The following is a 19,406-nucleotide window of genomic DNA, read 5'->3' on the forward strand; positions in this document are numbered from 1 at the left end:
GAACATTTTTAACAAGATGTGCATGTAGAACATACAAGTAAAATTTGACAGGTAATAAAATTTTTAATTGCCTTAGTTAGGAGTAAAAATTCGAGCACCACTAAAGATAAATGGTTGGTTCACAATGGAAAAAAATACTCATATAAGAAAAAGTCATAATAGGAAAATATGTTTTACTTAGCATTCACATAAATTACTCCAAAGATTTCTAAATCAATTAATACAAATTAACAAACTTTTCTTTAGTTTCATTAAATATTTAAAAACTGAATTCTGGCAATGAAATTTAATCTGTAACCACATATTGTTTGGCGGTAATTGTTTTCATGGTAATGTTTCTCTATTTATATTTTATAATGGCTGGTGATTTATATTTTGGTCAAAAATAATGTTAATGATCAGGAATTGTTAGATGTGTCCAATGAGAGTGAATGTAATTTGGGTAATAAAATTGTGATAGAGAATTTAAATTGAACACAGACGCCAACAAATTTTAAAGCAGCCTTACAACTTATTAACAACAAGGCAATCAGCTTCTGCTTTTTATCTGAGAAACCACACATTAGAAGAAATGAAAGCATTCACAGCTTTAATTGTACCACTAGTCTTTAAAACAATACATGCATACTAAATTTTTCCAATCTACTCCTCAGTTTTTCTTCTAGAAATACATTGCTTATATTTCAAATTTCATTTTATTCTTTTACTGGATATTAACTGGTGCTTTCCAATTTGCCTTGGTTTTATGAATGTGCCAAATTGGAACTAATCATACATAAAAAATCCCTACAGTTTATACAACTTTATTACAACACTCCTCATCAACAAGTATCAATGAGGGTTTGGGAGTAAGAGCCATCATTATCACTTATAAACATAACCATGATATAAGATTTCAAAATTCTCTCTGGCATAAAGAACAGTTAAAAATCCATAAGCTTATTTGTTCAATAGTTATGAAACTATTAGATGTACAAATTATATAAATTTTAAATGTGATCAAATAAATATATGTACAGGGCAATTCCAAATTGCACAGCAATCTCTCTGGAGATGATTCTATAGCCATAAATATAAAAGAAATGTTAATGAATTTTCAAAAAAATAAATATGTTATATATATATACCATAAAAAAATTTTATAAATACATTTACTTACCTTAATATCTTGTAATATATATTGTTTATGGGATACTTCTTTTTTAGCATCTGTAGCCAAATTAAACAAATATTTTATTACATTTCTAGCATCCATTAGACTATTAAGCGTATCAACATGACTTCTAAGTTTACTTTCTAAAAAAAAAAAAAAATTTTAAACAAAAATATTCACAAATTTAAAAGAGAAATTTAAATTTATGTTGTTATGCAAATTGAATACTCTGTTCCTCTTTAGCAAAAAAGAAATTATACAAGAATACACAACACTGGAAAGGGAAAATCAATTCATTCCCCTTCAGAAGTAAAGATAGCAAATGAAATCATACATGTACTTAACTTATGACAAATTAACATATCTCTGCATAAATAAAAGTATAAACCTATTTGTAAAAATTCTGCTATTATCTGTTATCAAGCAATCTGAGGTTCTCACTCTAAACATTGCAAGACAGAATTCTAGTATCAAAAACTAGCAGACATAACATTTTTATGAGAACATGTGTGAAAATATAATGAACTGTTACTTTACCATTAAAACAGAAATAGATAAAATAAACTTATTTGAATTCAATGTCCACAATGTATATTCTATAAAAAAAATTTTACTCCATGGATATATTTTTTGTTCAGGAATACTTTTTAAAGAGGTTTTGATTCTGTTGAGCAGAGTTTACATATAGAAAATTAGTCAAATATACAATTTTATTGGATAATGAATAATAGTTCTAACAGATATTCCTTAAAATTACAAATTAGAAAATTAAAGTATTTTTTACAGAGTCTACGCAAATATAAATTTTTTTCATACTATTTTTTTTTTCATTTTTCAACCTATTTTTTTCATACTCGTAAATACTCCTTTTTTAGGTCCAATATATGGCAAGTTAAGTAGTACACTACTGGATTAAACACTTAACTCTTACATAAAAGTAATAACACTATTTTAATATAGAAACTTACCTTGATTGCTGTCCATAATTTTCTGTTGCATATCTGCTATTTGAGTACTACGTAATTCAATATCTTGAGACAATAATTCTATTTCATTTTTTATTTTGCTCTTATCTTCCACAGAGATATAACTTTCTGAAAGAGTATTTTTTAACTTAGTTAATTCCTGATTTAAACTAGAACGATCTTTTAAAAGCTGATCCAAGGTACGTTCGGCCTCAGCTGTACTAACTAGTATTTCTAATTCTTGATCCACCCATGAAGTTATACGTTCTGGTTTATTTAAGCTACCAAGCCTATCTTGTGCAGCATTTTTAACTGCAAGAGCATCTTTTAAGCGTTTGTTTACAGCAGCTGCTTCCTCTACTTTACGTTTAAGAACATTCTGTTGTTTATTATGTAACATTTCCATTTTTAACATTTGATTCTGACGCTTACGATCCTGTTCACGCAATCTGCATAACTCACGTTCTCTCGTTAATTTTAATGTCCTGTATCTCTCACTTTCAACTTTCATCTGCTGGATCAACCGTACTTTAGTTTGCTTCATTGACTGTAACAAATTTTATTTGCTATAAATTTCAATTACATATATATATAATTGAAATTTTTTGCATATATAATAGAATGCAAATTTGAATTAAGCTCATCAACAATATTATACTTATTTAGATGAGATTAAAAGGCCAATTTTAAAACTCAGAAATATTCTGTTCTGCTAAAAATGTTTTCTTTATATATATATATATATATATATATATATATAACTTTTACTCTCTTCTCTGTATTTCGAGCAAATTAACATGATAGCTAAGATGACTAATGCAAATACTTATTCAATTTGTCATTATTTTCATTAAAAAATATTTATACAGGATTTCTCTTTTCTAATTAAATTTAATACATGTATACAGTATGCTTATATTACATACAAGGTGCAACAATAAAGTAATGAGACTGATCTTTTTTGAGAAAAAAGTGGCAATCCTGAAGCCCAAGACACTCAAATCTTTGACCTTGATCTTCTTGCCATACAACCTCTCAGTCATTAGTGGTGCAATAAGTGAACACACCTTTTTGGTCTCTCATCACGAAAATGTAATCTTAGAATATTGTGCAACAATACTATATTTATGTTAAACTTTGAGAATGCAAAAACCTACGGGTAAGCTTTAGAAGGCTTTTGGAAATGGACGTTATGTCAAGTGTTCAAGTTTTTCGTTGGCAAAGAGTGTTTTGTTAAGGCAGAATGCATGTTGCAGACGAAGACCACAGCGGATGAACATCAACCTCATGGAAAGATGTGATCACAGATGGATGAAATAGTACGATCTGATCAAAGATTATCTGTGAAAATGATTGCAGAAGAAGAGAACATCAATCTGGGAACTGTTTCCAAATAATAACAGAATATCTGGGCGTGCAAAAAATTTGTATGAATTTGGTCCTGAAAAATATTTCAGAGCAACAGTAAGATGCACAGAAAAATGTGGGTGTTGATCTGTTGAAACAAGTACAAATCATCCCAGATTTACTGAGCCTTTGAGTGACATTTCTATTCCCAAGAGTCAAATTGGTGGTCAAAGGACACCATTTTCAATCAACAGATGTCCAAAATACTGTGAAAATGGTCTTAGACAAAATTCCAGAAATGGTTACCAGCAGTGGCAGAGCGTCGGCGTTAAGCGTGTATTAGCAATCCAGTAATGAGACTGATGTGATAAAAATTTTTACTTAAGTTTGTAATCAGTGTAATGTGTATACTCACAAACACATTTTAAATCATCACTCACTGTTTAATTCTAATAACAAATTCATACAATCACAAGATGGTTTTCTACCCACAACTTGGTGTTTCAGACTGACATTCCTACAATGATGTACTAACTGAAAATTAGTATTTATTTTTAAAGTTAAGTATTTATTTTTAAAGTTAAGTATTTATTTGTTTGGGACAGATTAAAAGACTTTATTTACTGTAAGCACTTCTTTCCTTATAAGCTACATAGAAATTATCCATCTCTCCCTCACCAGTCATCTTGCAATATTTAGAACATTTGGGGAAAAAAATTGTTCAGATCCAGAGATCAAAAAACTACTTTTTTTTATTCTGTAAACTTCAGTATCACAAAGTCAACGGAAATATGTTTACAGTTTTAAAGATGACCTAATCTAAAACTGAAATGAAGTTAACTTTTTTTTTCCATTTGATGAACTGTGGGAATTGAATATGTCACTTTTTCCTCCTCAAAAAGGTCGATTTACAACAAATCATGCTGCTAGATGGCAGTACTTGTTAGTACTATGTAGTGTACAAAAACTTGATATGTTCTTGAAATAATGAAATTTAAAAGATAATATACTACACAGCTTGTTTAAAACACGAACAGTACGTAAGTGTTGCAAATCTAGCAACAAATATAAAATTTTTATTTGACAATTATAACTATTTGAACTAATTGAAGAAATAAAAATGCATTTACTAATGATATAAAAAGCTATGTCCACAGATACGATACGAATCTTTCATTCGTGAAGGTAATTAATTATTACACCTAGTTTTATTAAAAAAAAAGGAAAAATATGGTATAAGTAAATGATATGACTACCAACAAAAAAAATTGGTTGAGAAATTAAATGTAATTTGTTTGTTCTAGAAAGGCAATAAATTTTAATAATAAACCCATACGATAGCAATCAGTAATTAATAAAAAAAATAAAGACTAATCTAATAAAATGCAGAGAGATCCAAAAAATTACAATGAAATTGTAATTGTACAGTAAAGAGTCTTGCATATATCATTTCTTCCATTCAAAAAACAAAAATTTTTCTAACGTAATAAAACTATTTTTAACAAAATTATACTTATATCAAAACTTTTATTTAAAGAAAAATGCATGTTAAATATATGTAATTGACAATAGATATGCATACAATAATAGATAATAAACAATGTTTAAGCATTCCATATAATAAGCAAAAAATAGAAAAAATTGTTATAGACTCTTACCAGCCCGATTTAATTTATTAAACAAGAAGTAATCATAAAAATTGTATTATTTCTGTAATATATATTATACATATAAATGAATCAGGCCAGTAAAAGTTTGTAACAAATTTTACTATTTTTTTGATTATTATATGGAATGCTTAAACCTTTTTTTTTTTGATATCAGTATCATTTTATTAAAAAGAGTTTTATATATAAATTAGTTTTAATTTCTGTTTTTTTTTGAGCGGAAGAAATGATATCTGCGAGACTCTTACTGTATGATTTACATTGTAATTTTTTTGAATAAGGGATATGTACTCCTTTTGAGTATGATTTTTTCCATAAGTATATTATATATGAGTATTTTTTCCATAAATTTTTTACACTCCTAGATTTATTTATTTTTTTAATTCTTCCATATCAAGCAAATCTGTGCATCTTTTGCTTCAGATAATTTCCCTACTACACCAAAACATATAATTCAACACATTTAAGTTTAATTTCCTATCTTCCATCCTTTCGGCTATTCTTTAAGTACTGATACAAGATAAAACAATTGACAAAAAATTAAGAATTGTAATACATTAATTAAAACTTAATAATGTATTAAACAGAAAAATGGTACACCAATTTTACGAAAGAGAAAAGGTAGACGGAATATATGAGTTATATGAAGGAAATGAATTAGAAACTGGTGTTATAGAGGAAGAAAAGGGAGATAGAATACTGAGATCCAAATTTAAGAGAAGATTAAAAGATTTGAATGGCAGAAAGGCTCCTGGGAGATGGGATACCTGCTGAATTTGCGCAGTGCAGCTGAGGAAGCGATAGAGATTATACAAAAAAAGGGAAAGTTTCCCCTGATTTCAAAAAGAGTGTTTTACTGTCATGATAACAAAAAAAGCAGGAATGTGAAGAAAACAGAACAATTAGCTTAACTAGAATTCAGTACAGAAGAATTGAGAGTGGAAGAATTGTTAGAAGACCAATCTGGTTTCAGGAAAAGTATAGGGATGAGGGAAGCAATTTTAACACTCAGGTTAAAGAAAAAACCAACATACTTGGCATTTATAGACTTAGAAATGGCATTTGATAATGCAGACTGGAATAAAATGTTCTGCATTTTAAAAAATTTAGGGTTCATGTACAGAGATAGAACAACAATTACATTCAACACAGGAACCAACCAGATTGCAACAGGAATAATCGAAGAACATAAGAAAGAAGCTGTAATAAAAAAGGGAGTCTGACAAGGATGTTCCTTAACACCGTTACTTTTTAATTTTTACATAGAACAAGCATTTAATGAAGTTGAACAATTTAAATCCTGTGTAACAGTGCAAGGTGATAAGATAAAGATGCTACAATTTGCTGATAATATAGTAAGTCTAGCCGAGAGTAAAAAAGATTTAGCAGAAACAAAGAATGGCATGGATGAAGTCCCACACAAGAACTACCCATGAAAATAAACAACAAAATGAAAGTAATGAAATGTAGTAGAAATAATATGGATCGACCACTGCACATAAAAATAGTTAGAGAAAAGATTACGGAGGTAGATTTTGTTATTTGGGAAGTAGATTACTAAAGATAGACAAAGCATCAGCGATATAAAATGGCAAATAGCACAGGAAAAATGAGCTTTCAGTCAGAAATATAATGAAAAGAAAAGATTAGAAGCTTTTGAAATGTGGTGCTATAGAATGTTAATCAGATGGGTGGATAAAGTGACAAATAAGGAGGTATTGCAACAAATTGATAAAGAAAAAAACCATTTGGAAAAATATAGTTAAAAGAATAGACAAACTTATAGGCCATATATTAAGGTATCTTGGAATAGTCGCTCTGATATTGGAGGGGCATGTAGATGGGAAAAATTGTGCAGGCAGGCAATGTTTGGAATATGTAAAACAAATTGTTAGGGATGTAGGGGATATTCCGAAATGAAACGACTGACACTAGATAGGGAATCTTGGAGAACTGCATCAAACCAGTCAAATGACTGAAGATAAAAAAAAAACGTAAAATATAATTGTCTTTACAGCAGAAATCAAATTACACAATTGGGAGATCCAATTAATGTAACTATAATTTCTTATATGCAATAAACGTATGAAATTACCTACTCTTGCAACAAAAAGCATTTGATTAGATTTTAATGTCTGACAATCCCTCAATGGTGAGTTCTACCACATTCAGCAAGCCAACTTAGGCAAGACCTGTTGATATATAAATTCTTCATTAATTTCATGACCAAACAGTGATATGTGTAACAATAGTAGCTTTATCTTTGCTAAGTTTTTACCTATAGATTTCTAAATGATTATATTGACAAACAGTTTTATTACAAATTTTTTTATTTTATTTTAAAATTAAATAATTTTTATCAATTTTCAATCTGATCATTAAAGTAATATTTTCTATTTATAAAACACTGAAAAGGTTTCAGCCTAATCCAAGCTTTATAAATTAGTTTCAGAATAAACTAACTGTTCTCTACTAAATACACAAATATATGGTTCATAAGAACCACTGCCAGAATAAATTTTACTGGTGATTTGGTACAGAAAGGAAACATGTAGAATATTTTGCAAATAACTGACTAATTATGTTATACACCATAATTACTCAAGAGTGGTAATGGGGAAAAAATCTAAACTATTTCAAGGTATATTTTTATATCTAATCAGAAAATGAAAATGAATATAAAATTAAACTAGGCCGTAAAGTAATAAAAAGATTAATAAAATCATACTCATTGTTTTAAAATAAAATTCATTTTCTGATAATATTTACACAAATATGCACATACATACCAAAATTTCTTTATTTAAGTTAACAATCTTTTCATCCGATTTCTCTTTCATTTTTATTACTCTTGCTTGTTCTGTGACCTTTTTATTTAACAAACCAATTCTCTGCTCCAATTCTTGAAGTCTTTTTCTTCGCTGTTCAGCTAACCTGAAATTATTAAATATATAAATATGAGGATAGCTGTATCAAATTATTAAAGCTATTCTTAAATTTACAAAGAATATAGTCTATGTTATGTCTTTTTTTCAGTAATTTTATATTTAATTTTCACTACAGTGAACAAACACATTTACTAACATTCCCAGCCCTAAAATAAAACCAAATAAAATATTTCATTAACAGAATTGTCTTCATATCAATGTTTTTCATAATTTTGTTTGAATTAGAAAAAAATAACATACTTATTTCCAACACTATTTTGCTGCATTGTCCTCAATTGTTCAGCAAGTTCATCTCTTTCATGCTGAAGTGAAGAAATTTGTTCTTGAAAATCTTTCATATGTCCCTCAGAATCAGTTCTAGTATCAGCCATAAATCCAGATGATGCAGCAAGTTTCTTAACAAGCTCTTCTTTGTATGCCAAATTTTTTGTCAGGACCTATTGTAAAAAAAACAATTAAAAAAATGCAACACCAATAAATAGGAACTTCTTAAATTGTGAACATAATACTCTAGGTGTAAACAGAATCCATAACTTTTACAGCTATAGAGATCTTCCAATATAGAAGGATCTACAAGATTATCCTAGTTTTTATCAGTGAAAATAGACAAAAAAAAAACCTCTTCAGGGAAAAAGAAAACTAAATAATGCATTTAGAAGAATAATATTCACCACCAGGGAATATAAAAAAGGCTGAAATCACAAATTAAAGAGGTAGCTCAGTTAATGTGATAAGGATTTATTCAATACCATTCTAAACAGCTCCTAACAGCTGAAAAGTGTAATACTTTAAAATACTTCCCCTTATTTAGTAAATATACTAACAGCTAGCATTTACAAACATACATCCTAATCTAGTTCTTTGGGAGCTGAAAAAGAACGTTGATAATTACAATGTGTTAGTTAACAAGAGAATATTCAATATTTAAATCTCTATAATAAATAATAAAAAATTGAAAATTTCATGGTCAAAGAAAAATAGAAGATTTCTATAGCTGAATTCACTCCTTAACATACTGATCTAGAGTTTAAAGAACCCTTTTTGGTTAGCCAAATTGTTAGAATCATCACTGTTTAAACATTTCAGATGATGTAGTTTCCTGGTTTACATTCTAATAAAGGAATTCTACACCCACATCAGTAAATTCGTGGCCAATAAATACATTATTTATTAGACGGCCATTAATATTTAGGACTATGCTAAGCAAATATTTTAAGTGAGGTGACACCAATTACTGAACAAGTTGATTGATCAAGTGATTTCAGAGAGAAAGCAATATTATTATTATTATGTTATTTTTAGTGTAATAAAGACTGAAAAGAAAAAAAATTGTATAAAAACATTTTTATTAAATTTAAATTATTTTAAGGAGATCAACTAACTGGTCATGGTTATTAGATTAATACTATTATTAATGATTATTAGATTTAAATTAAAAGTATCAAAATTATTTGAGTATAGAAATTTTCCATTATAATGACTGTACACCTTTCATGGTTGAACTTTGAAAAAGGATTTCTATTACTGACAAGAAAAAAGGCCAACAATCTCAATACACTGAGAATTTATAGCAAGAACACTAATTACAGATATGAAGAATAAATAACTCGTAATTGCCACCACTGATAGTTTATAATTTTGTAATGGTAAAGTACGGAAAGACCATCTTGCAAAATTTTAATTTGTACACTGTACTAAGAGAAGGGTTTTAATTAATGGGCAATTCAGTTGTATTGGGGATAATTTTTTAATTTTTTCTTCCAGCTGGCAAAAAACTTAAAAGATAAATTTAAGACCAAGGAACAATAGTTATTTTTACAAACAACTGAAGTGAACAACTTAGAAACTTTACCTAGACCTACAGATTATGATTAAAATCCATTGATATTATATCCTATTTGCATATAACTGATAATTAAAATTTTTTTACTTTATCAAGTATCATTGTTTTTCTGCTGTTGGATTTGCATTTCAGAATAGATATTTGAAATTTTCAGAACTCTTTTCAATCATCAAATGTTAAAATTAAATAAGCAAATACTTATTTAATATTAGTATTTAACAATCTCAATGAGTAAAATCTAATGACAATGGACAATGAGATTTGAAACGTGTGATTCAATAACAGCCAGAACAAGTCAGTCAGTCACATGATTGATAAGAAGGTAAAAATTCTAATTGAAAAATTTTCAATACCTTGAGAGAAATTTAATTATAGTTAATATTATCATTCAAGATTATCAAAGCAGGAAAATAAGGATACTTATCCAATCTTTTTTTTTTGTTTTAACACTAATGCATTTTTAAAAGAACCTTTATCGGTTTTGTTTATACTATATTTTTAAAATTACATTGTGAATGTGTGTGTCAAGAAAATAAAAATTAAATTAACAAAATTTATCCATGTAACTGAAATAAATCATTATGTACAGTGTAACCAGAATAAATTCATTACTTCTCTAATAATTTTATTTTCTGCTTCTAGGCAGGCAATTTGTTAAAATTATTAAGACAGGATAATAGAAATTATCATGTTGGTTGCACTGATTAACAAACACTGACAATATTAATCATGGAAGAATTTTTATAACACTGCTTCTATTTTTCATCTCACTTTAGTTTTCTTAAAAATGTAATTTAAAAAAAAATTATGTTATAAAAAGAGATTTACAATGTTTTGTATTCAATATTTTATGTAATTCAAGACATGTTTTCAGAAGTCCTCCAAAAACAAATTATTTGTCAAAAAATAAATTTTAATTAATTTAGATGAATTCATTAATTTGAGTATATTTATTTTTACATTTACTACATAATAAATACAAAAAAAATAATTTACTGTAAACTCATATTTCTGGCAAATATTCATTTCCATTTTCCACGTTAGGAATAAAGAAGTTAATTTCTAATATAGTTACTGTTAACTAGGATATTTAAGGATTTGAATGTCCATATTATATTTTATTATTTGGGAGTCTAATCAATTTATCATATTTATCCCATTTTATCATACTTCTAAAAACAAGCATATGTTATAAAAGTAATTAATTGTTTACATTTAAAGGTGCAAAAATTATTTTCCAATACTTTTTTCTTCAAATTCAAATTAGATCATGTGTTTTTATTTTGTTTTGCAAAATAACAATAAAATTTACCTGAAGTTCTTTACTTAGTTCAGCTTGCTCAAAAACGTGAGTTTCTCTTAGTTGAATAAAATCTTTAGGAGTACCAGGACATTTTGCTGTATCACCATCAGATTTACATTCAGCAACAGTGAGATTAGCAGCATGCATTTCATGATTTAAAATTTCTTCTTCACTTCTTTTTTGTTCTGCCTGTAATTAGAGAAACAGAACTCAACAAAAGAAAAGTATTATATAAAACAATTAAATCTATATAATAAATCAATTACAGAATTTATACATTAAACAATTATAAAATTTCTAAAATATTACTAATCTCTGTAATTTAAAGAAATCTATATTTTTACAAGATGTTGAAGAAATCAAACTGTTAAGTCATTGCAAATAAGCGCATCAGCCAATTTTCAGAAACTTCCTTGTTTTAAAATATTAAGTGCAAACAAAAATCCCATTTTTCTACATATAACATATTATATTTTATGTCCAATTTTTTTTTTTTACCAACTCTTAAGAAATAACTAAAAAAAACTAATTCAAAATTGATTAAATACTACAATTTGCATAATCAGGATCCTCTCAAGATCAGTTTACATCAATTAATGTGGGTTTTCTTTTTGTTATAGTCTTCCAAAGGGTTCTATTCTCATTCATTTGTTTGAATACCTCTTCATTAATCATATTATATTCTTTACATTCATCTTTAACCCCACATCTTAAATGCTTACAAATATCTACAAACACTTATAATTTCGGTTTACCTGTAATTTTAACAGTCTAACTCTTGCTTCCATACAGTAGTACACTAGTTTTAAGAAACTTTCTACATTTCTGAAGTGATGTTATTGGCACTTAGCTCATATCATATTTACTACTTCTAGTGTTATGAAACTTCAAATTCCTTGATCTCTACCTAGTTTCAATTTTTAACTATATTTGTATTTTTACACACACACACAAACTACTTCTTTTGTTTTGTTTAAGGTTGTAATTATAGGTAATAATCTCAATTTTTGAAATGACAATGTAATGTTTACTTCCTGTAATGACTTATTTGTAAATTCTGAATTTTGATTCCTACAAATTTCTTCTCTTACAGTCTATTGCTTCTTGGGCATAAGAATAAATGAAAATTGGTGATAAGTTAAACCCCTGCCTTACCTCTTATTGAAGCCTCCTCTTGATTCTTTCCCATCCTGATCACTGCCATCTTGATCATCTTTAATGTTCCAGATGATTCTTCTATTTTTCCATTTAAGTCCTTATTTCTTCAGTACAGAAAACATATTGTTTCAGTTAATCTTATTTATTTTTTGGTTGATGAAATTACACAGATGCTTTAAAGTTTGTATATGAAATTTTGTAGCGTATGAAAAATACCATGTCTGACCAGGATTTGAACCTAGGACATCTGGGTGAAAGGCAGAAATGTTACCATTCTGCCACAGAGATTGGCAAATGCTTTTCAAATCCAAAAATTCAATAAACATATTTTTACTTTCCCTTAGGTTGTTTTGATTAAGTACTCAAAGTTATGTAATGGCTTCCCTTGAGCCTCTTCCCATCTCGCATGCATACCTTCTCATTAATTATACAGTAACATTTTTATTTATCTTTTCTTATGCTTTAAGTTCTATAAGCATTTCATCAAATGCACAAGCTTTTTCACTACCTACGATTGAACTACTCTAATTCACTTTTTAAGATGGATTCTCCCTTATCTGCTTGTTCTTATTTCAGTCCCTCCCCTTCATATTATCAGCTATTCTACTCTTTCCATCTCAAGCCTTTTACCAGATCACGATAACTCTCCTTGTTTGTTTTTAATGAGACACACTACAGTTTATTAAACAAGGCTTTTTATGTTTCATCAGCTTTACCTGCTTTCAATAACCTTTCAACCTACTCAAACTTGTTTTGGAAATATCACTTTTGCAGCTTTGTGCATGCTCTATTAATTTCATTCCTGATCAATCTGTGCTGCCTTGACACTCTTCCAATGCTTTCTGGTTCTTATATATCCTTCTTTCCTCTATCAAGTCAACAATCCTCTCAGTTATCCAATCCTTCTTCCTTGAAGGGCATCCTCGTTTCTGGAATAGCTTGCCTCTGCTGCTTTCTTTCAGTTTTATTATATTTAATTTTATAATTAATTTTATTCTAGAACCTTCTTCACAAAACCAACCTTACATATACAGTAATAAGATGTTGAAATTTGATCAAGAACTTAGGTGCATCATAATAACCAAAACATCTAATGAACAAGAAAATAAAAACTGAAGTGGGAAAACAAGTTCTAAGTCATACCAATACTCATACAAGCTATGACTGCACTTATTCAGGACCTTGTAATCAGATTCACAATATATAAAAACTGTAAAAAAAGCCAGAAGTAAATTTGAAGGATGTAATGAAAAAGACTGAATCAAAAGTCAGGCAGATATATTGATGTCAATAAATATACTATATATTATTAATCTAAAAAAAATAATTGTAATATGTATGTTACAAAGCATTATCATTATCATTGTAACAACCAAGAGTGAACTCATGGCAAATGAGCAAGATTTTCACAATCAATTATTTAATCTTATTAACATTTCAAGATTTCATTGGAAATTAAAAGAAAGTTTTAATTACGGCCCTCCCAAATAATATAAAGTTTTCAAGTGACATGAGGAATAAATTACATATCTGGTTTTATTACTTAGTGTACGTGTGTGGTATGTTAAGTGCCATAACTGAAGATTGTAGGCAACCTGGTATGAAATAACAATCCCTGAAAATGACAACCAATTATTGCAGGAACAAGCATTCTATTCAGCCTTACAAAGAAAGGAGTGAATGGTTTCTGAGAGTACTGCAGCATACATGGTAGGTCTGAAGGATGTAAATTTAGTTCCCAAACTAAATTTCTTATCACAAAAAGTGCTCAAACAACCTCAACTAACCCTTCAGGCCATAGCATAAGACCTAAACATTTGTAAAGACGTCATATATGTACAATTCTAACCAAAAAAAATAAACCACCGAAAGGTGTGCTCTCGTTTTGTTCCACACTTCTTGACTTAAGAGCAAAAACAGGCGGATATTTCTTGAGCTCAAAACTTTGTTTTGCCGACAGCAACCCGAATTGTCTACAAATTATTGTAACTGAGGATGAAAGCTGGTGATTTATGTATGATCCACAAAGCATCAATATGCTGCTTCCTTGAGTCCTGGAGCACAAAGACTAGTGAAAGTCAGACAGCAAAACTCAAAAGTGAAAACTACATTGATTGCATTCTTTGATTCAAAGTGTCTGATTCATCATGAATTTGTCCCAACTGGTCAAACCATAAATCCTAAATTCCATTTGAAAGTAATGATGCATCCCATTTGTTGAATCTGGCCCGAGTTCTGGGATCTGGGCGGTTGGACTCTTTTGCACGACAATGCTCTGACAGACATGGCAACAGTTTTAATACGTTATGTTGCAAATCAATTACAGTCATATCCCACCTGCCCTATTCATCCGACTTGGCTCCAGCAGCTTTCTGTTCCTGAAACTTAAGTTAAAGATGAAAGATCGCTTTTTCAGCGACATCCTGGCCATCCAAAGGACTTGCACTGAGCAGTTGAAGACGATCCCACAAAGTGATTTGTCCAGAGCGTTTGACGGGCTCTACCGGGGCACTGCACAAGTGTAAAATTACAGAAAGATGCTATGTAGAGGGCTGATGTGAGTAATTTGTTTATCTTTAAATCTGTGTTTTTATTTAATCTAGTTCAGACACACTGTGAATTAGCATGCAAATATGGTATTCCGTACTATAAGCAAACAAGAAAGAAAGAATAAAAAAGTTTCACTCTGCACAAGGAGCGATTGCGTAATAAACATTACTTTCAGAGAAAGAAAATCTTGATAAAGTCATTTATACCTCAAATTTAATACACACACACATGTGTGTTAAAACACCATTATCATTATTGTATAAAAAAATCAATATAGAAATTAATACTATTCTTAATTTATTTAAAATAACCTCACCTGTAGTTCCCTAATTTTCATCTGTAGCTCATGTAGTGGTTCCAATGCAGAAATATCTCTAGACTGATTAAAACTTTCTAAAGTATGGCTGTATTCCACATCAAGCTCTGCCATTTTCTGGTTAATACGATCTCTTGCCTTTTCAGCCTTTAAAAGAAAAATATCTTCTCAATAAGAGTTCAAATAAGTAATACATATTAGAACACAATTTCAAAAAAAAATTATTTTAAGGAAGTATCTTAAAAGACTAAGTAAGAGAATATTTTTCAATTATCAAATAAAATAAAATGCTAAAAGCTAACTAAGAAAATAAATCATGAAACACAATGTGGCAAATTTTCCAGTTTTAAAATAGCGATCCTTTTCTTTCAGGCAATAATAACAGAGCAGCTGCTTGACAAAAAGAAAAAATCAATCAGAATACATTAAATTAAAAGCAGAAATCATTGCCATAAAAAAATCTTTAACATGTAACAAGACAGATGAACTGAATCTTTCTTAACAGTTATTTTTTCTACTTTATCACAATTATAGCATAAACTAATATTACAATCATAGTATAGAAATAGATTCGTAAGAGATTTTAATTTATTATTTCAAATATTGAATAAAACTGATAAATAGCATATTCTATTTATTTCTTTTTCTTTAGCAGGATTCTAAGAAAATTAAAAACTTATAAATATCCTAAGAGAGATTTAGTATTTTCCAATAAAATAAAATAAATTGTTTTCCAAAAATACCAAAATTAGTAACTTACTATGAGAGCTCTTTCTGAAAGATTATAATTCTGTTGTAGAGAATCGCTCAAAGCATCAACTAGTTTTTTAACCTTCTCCTTAAGTTGATTATTTTCACCAAGTAAGCTTTGATGTTCTGGAGGACAGACTGGTAATGCACAATCACCGCTCTCTGGAAGCATATTAACACTGCTACAGATCAATCTGTTATCAGTCTGAGATCGAAGAGCTAATAGTTCTAATTTCAGTTGTTCAATCTGTAAATAATAAGAATTAAATATAAAAATTCTGAAATTAGAAATACTGTTAAGAAATAAATCATTATTAACAGAATGTAATTAAAATAAAACCAATTGTCACAATTTATTAAAAATAAAAAAAATCTGATGCGAATATCACATGACACTGATAAAATAACGAATTTTTTTCTTTTTTAATTGTTTTTATTGAATTATTATTTATTGTAACAATTTTTTTTTACAATCAGAGGTTAATAATTATTAATAAATCAATGTAATATATTTAAATTAAAAAAAGTTGAAAAAAAGAAGATGAAGTCTGATTTGGGCTGGATTTGCTTTCCCTTCTGCTAGTAAGAGCCAAATATTTCATTAATTAAAATTTTATTTGGCTCAACTCTGGTACCAATGAAAATTATCATTTATGATATACTGCTGAAAAGCTTTCTTATTAGCTTTATAAAGCTTTCTATAGAGGGCTTACTACTGCAGTTAAGAGAGTCCATTTGGATTTTGGGCTTTTTTGGACACTTTTGGTTCAGTTGATTGTAATCAAAAGGGGAGATGCACCCCACTAGATATTACAACAGTCCTAAATTGTTTTTGAGTTATGCGAGATACATAGATATGTACATACGTATGCACGTACAGATGTCACTCCAAAACTAGTCAAAATGGATTCATGGATGGTCAAAATTGATATTTCCGCTGAAATCTGAAAACCGACATTTTTCGTAATTACAATACTTCCTTTAATTTTACAAGGAAGTAAAAATATATATTTAATTTGCAGCTTGAAATCAACCTGAGATGGCAATTTTTAAAATCAATCTAATAGATAAAGAATTAAGTATGTTCACAATAAACATTAATGTCACACACAAATAATGTTTTCTCTACATAAAATTTAAATTAGGCATAATAAAGAGTGTTGACCTTTTCAAATTTTACCATCTTCAGAAACAAACTGCCAATAATGTTGCTGAACATTCCCAGCATCTATTATATATTAAAAAGCTGGCCCTGAAAAATCTTTCATCACATTGTTCTGTTGCACATCAAGCCGTCTGGTGCTGCGATCTAGTGGGTGCTAGCGCTCAACGGAGAGTTAAGCTGGTACTAGCATTCTATGTCAGAATCAGATCCAGAGCGGTCGAATGCACTTTCACTACGGATGGACAAGTTCGGATCAACGTTTAGTTAGCATAAGTTATTTAATTTAATTATATATGTAAAGATATGTATCAAGTTCAATTATACATTTCATTAACTGTCAAGGCGACGATTCATTAAACCATTATTCAACAAACAACAAGGCGTTGTCTTCATTCACCACCTATGAACATATACAGTCCAACCTCGCTCTAACATCTACATCACGTTTCATGGTCCTCATGGCCAGGATCTAACAATATTTCATGGTTCTCCGGGCCAGATTGAGGGACAGCATCGTCAAGTTGTCGTATTAACAACACAGACTTAGCCACTACAGCATTCATACAGGGTTTAAGTAAGTTCAAACCAAGTCAACAACACAATATTTATAATTTATTTATAAAAAGTGTTTCAAAAATTAAGGGTGTATGTTAAAAGTGCAATTAAAAAATTAAAATTAGTAACACATTCAAGTTCATGAATATTTTAATAGTTAAATATTTCAATGTTTTATAATATAATTAAAAATTGTATCTATAAAGTTAGCCAGGTATAAGGAATCAACCCTCGATTCCAGTTTGGACAAGTTTTTCCTTTGTTGCGCTCTACAAAACACGCGCACATATCTCAGGCAATCTTTCTATTGTTCGCTGACCTGCACACAGCAGTTAGCAAATATCATATATTTACAACCAAGCCAGTTCATTTAACTTTATGCATAAGGTATACTTCAATAATATTGTTGTATGACATTTATCTTTAACTTTATTTTATTCTAATTTAATATTATTTTGTGTAAGATTCCAATAAAAATGGAATTCAAGGATTAAAAAACGAGGCATTATGAAGAATAGTATAGCCAATATAAAAACATTCATTGAAAACTTTGATCTTAATTCAGGAAATTATGATCTATTTACCATTAAGTTTGACAAACTATTAGAATACAAAAAACTATTTTTCGATGTTCAATCGGAAATCGAATTGCACCAAGATGCAACAGACAAAGACCTACAGGATAGGCACACAAACTTAAATTAAAACATAAAAAATTAGAAAATTGTTTCAAAATTTCAGAGGTAACTGTTGCAACTAATCTAATTTCTTTAAAACCTATACAAATTGAGCCCTTTCACGGTGATGTGAAGGCTTGGCATAATTCTTTGATCTTTTTAATAGTTAGTTCATAATCGAGAAGAATTTTCTATGTTGAAAAATTTTATTTCCTTACAAATTTCTTAAGAGGCAATGCTCTTGATGAAATTTATCAGTAACGTCTGAAAATTATGAAAACTGCAATAGAACTCTACTTAAAGTTCGTTATGATAACAAAAGGCTAATAGCAGCTAAAAATGCTTTAGAAATTAATTTAAAACCATTAAAAAAGGAAAATTCTGAAAACTATCTAAATTCATTGACCAAGTTATTTCAAATATTAATGCATTGAAGAATCTAAATATTGTCTAGAATTTATTACAATAAAGTTAATTACTCAAAACTTAAAATTTAAATACTTACTAACAGACTGGGAAAAAACTTGGGAAATAATGAATTTCCAAAGTTAGAACACCTCATTTCTTTCTTAGAATGTAAGCGTAATCTACTTGAATCCACAGACATGATTTAAAGTAATCAAAAACCACAGCCGCCTAATGTAGGATTTAGCGGCAAAAAATATGATTATTCAAAACCTAGTTCTAGCAAAAACGTAATAAATTTTATGTGTACAGTATATAAAACTTGCAACCATCCATTGTACTGATGTGGTAAGTTTTTAAGTTATAATATTAACAAAAGAAAAACTTATTATTTCAAGAAAAATTATGTCTTAATTGTTTAAGTAAACAACATATTGTCAAAGATTGCCCAAGCAATCATAAATGTAAAAAATGCTCACAGAAGCATCATACACTAATTCATTTAGAAAAAAATCTGCTAGACGCAGCAAATAAATATTCTAAGCAGAATCAAACTCCTTCAGCTAACAGTTCATATTGTACTTTAAAATCAGAACCTAACAAA

The 19,406-nt window shown here is 28.8% G+C and overlaps 1 protein-coding gene across 1 annotated transcript in view; it reads right to left on the bottom strand.

Moving 5' to 3' along the window:
• Positions 1-19,406, bottom strand: part of Klp3A (kinesin-like protein 3A) — a 78,801-nt gene that overhangs the window by 18,580 nt on the left and 40,815 nt on the right. The window contains exons 7-13 of the mRNA XM_075365374.1: positions 16,011-16,247; positions 15,251-15,397; positions 11,236-11,415; positions 8,321-8,517; positions 7,922-8,066; positions 2,122-2,665; positions 1,160-1,296 (exon numbers count right to left, since the gene is read on the bottom strand). Coding sequence (XP_075221489.1) covers positions 1,160-1,296; positions 2,122-2,665; positions 7,922-8,066; positions 8,321-8,517; positions 11,236-11,415; positions 15,251-15,397; positions 16,011-16,247 — 1,587 coding nt within the window. The remainder of the gene's footprint in view (positions 1-1,159; positions 1,297-2,121; positions 2,666-7,921; positions 8,067-8,320; positions 8,518-11,235; positions 11,416-15,250; positions 15,398-16,010; positions 16,248-19,406) is intronic.

The sequence above is a fragment of the Lycorma delicatula genome, chromosome 5 (assembly GCF_047948215.1).
Source record: "Lycorma delicatula isolate Av1 chromosome 5, ASM4794821v1, whole genome shotgun sequence".
NCBI classification, from domain to species: Eukaryota; Metazoa; Arthropoda; class Insecta; order Hemiptera; family Fulgoridae; genus Lycorma; species Lycorma delicatula.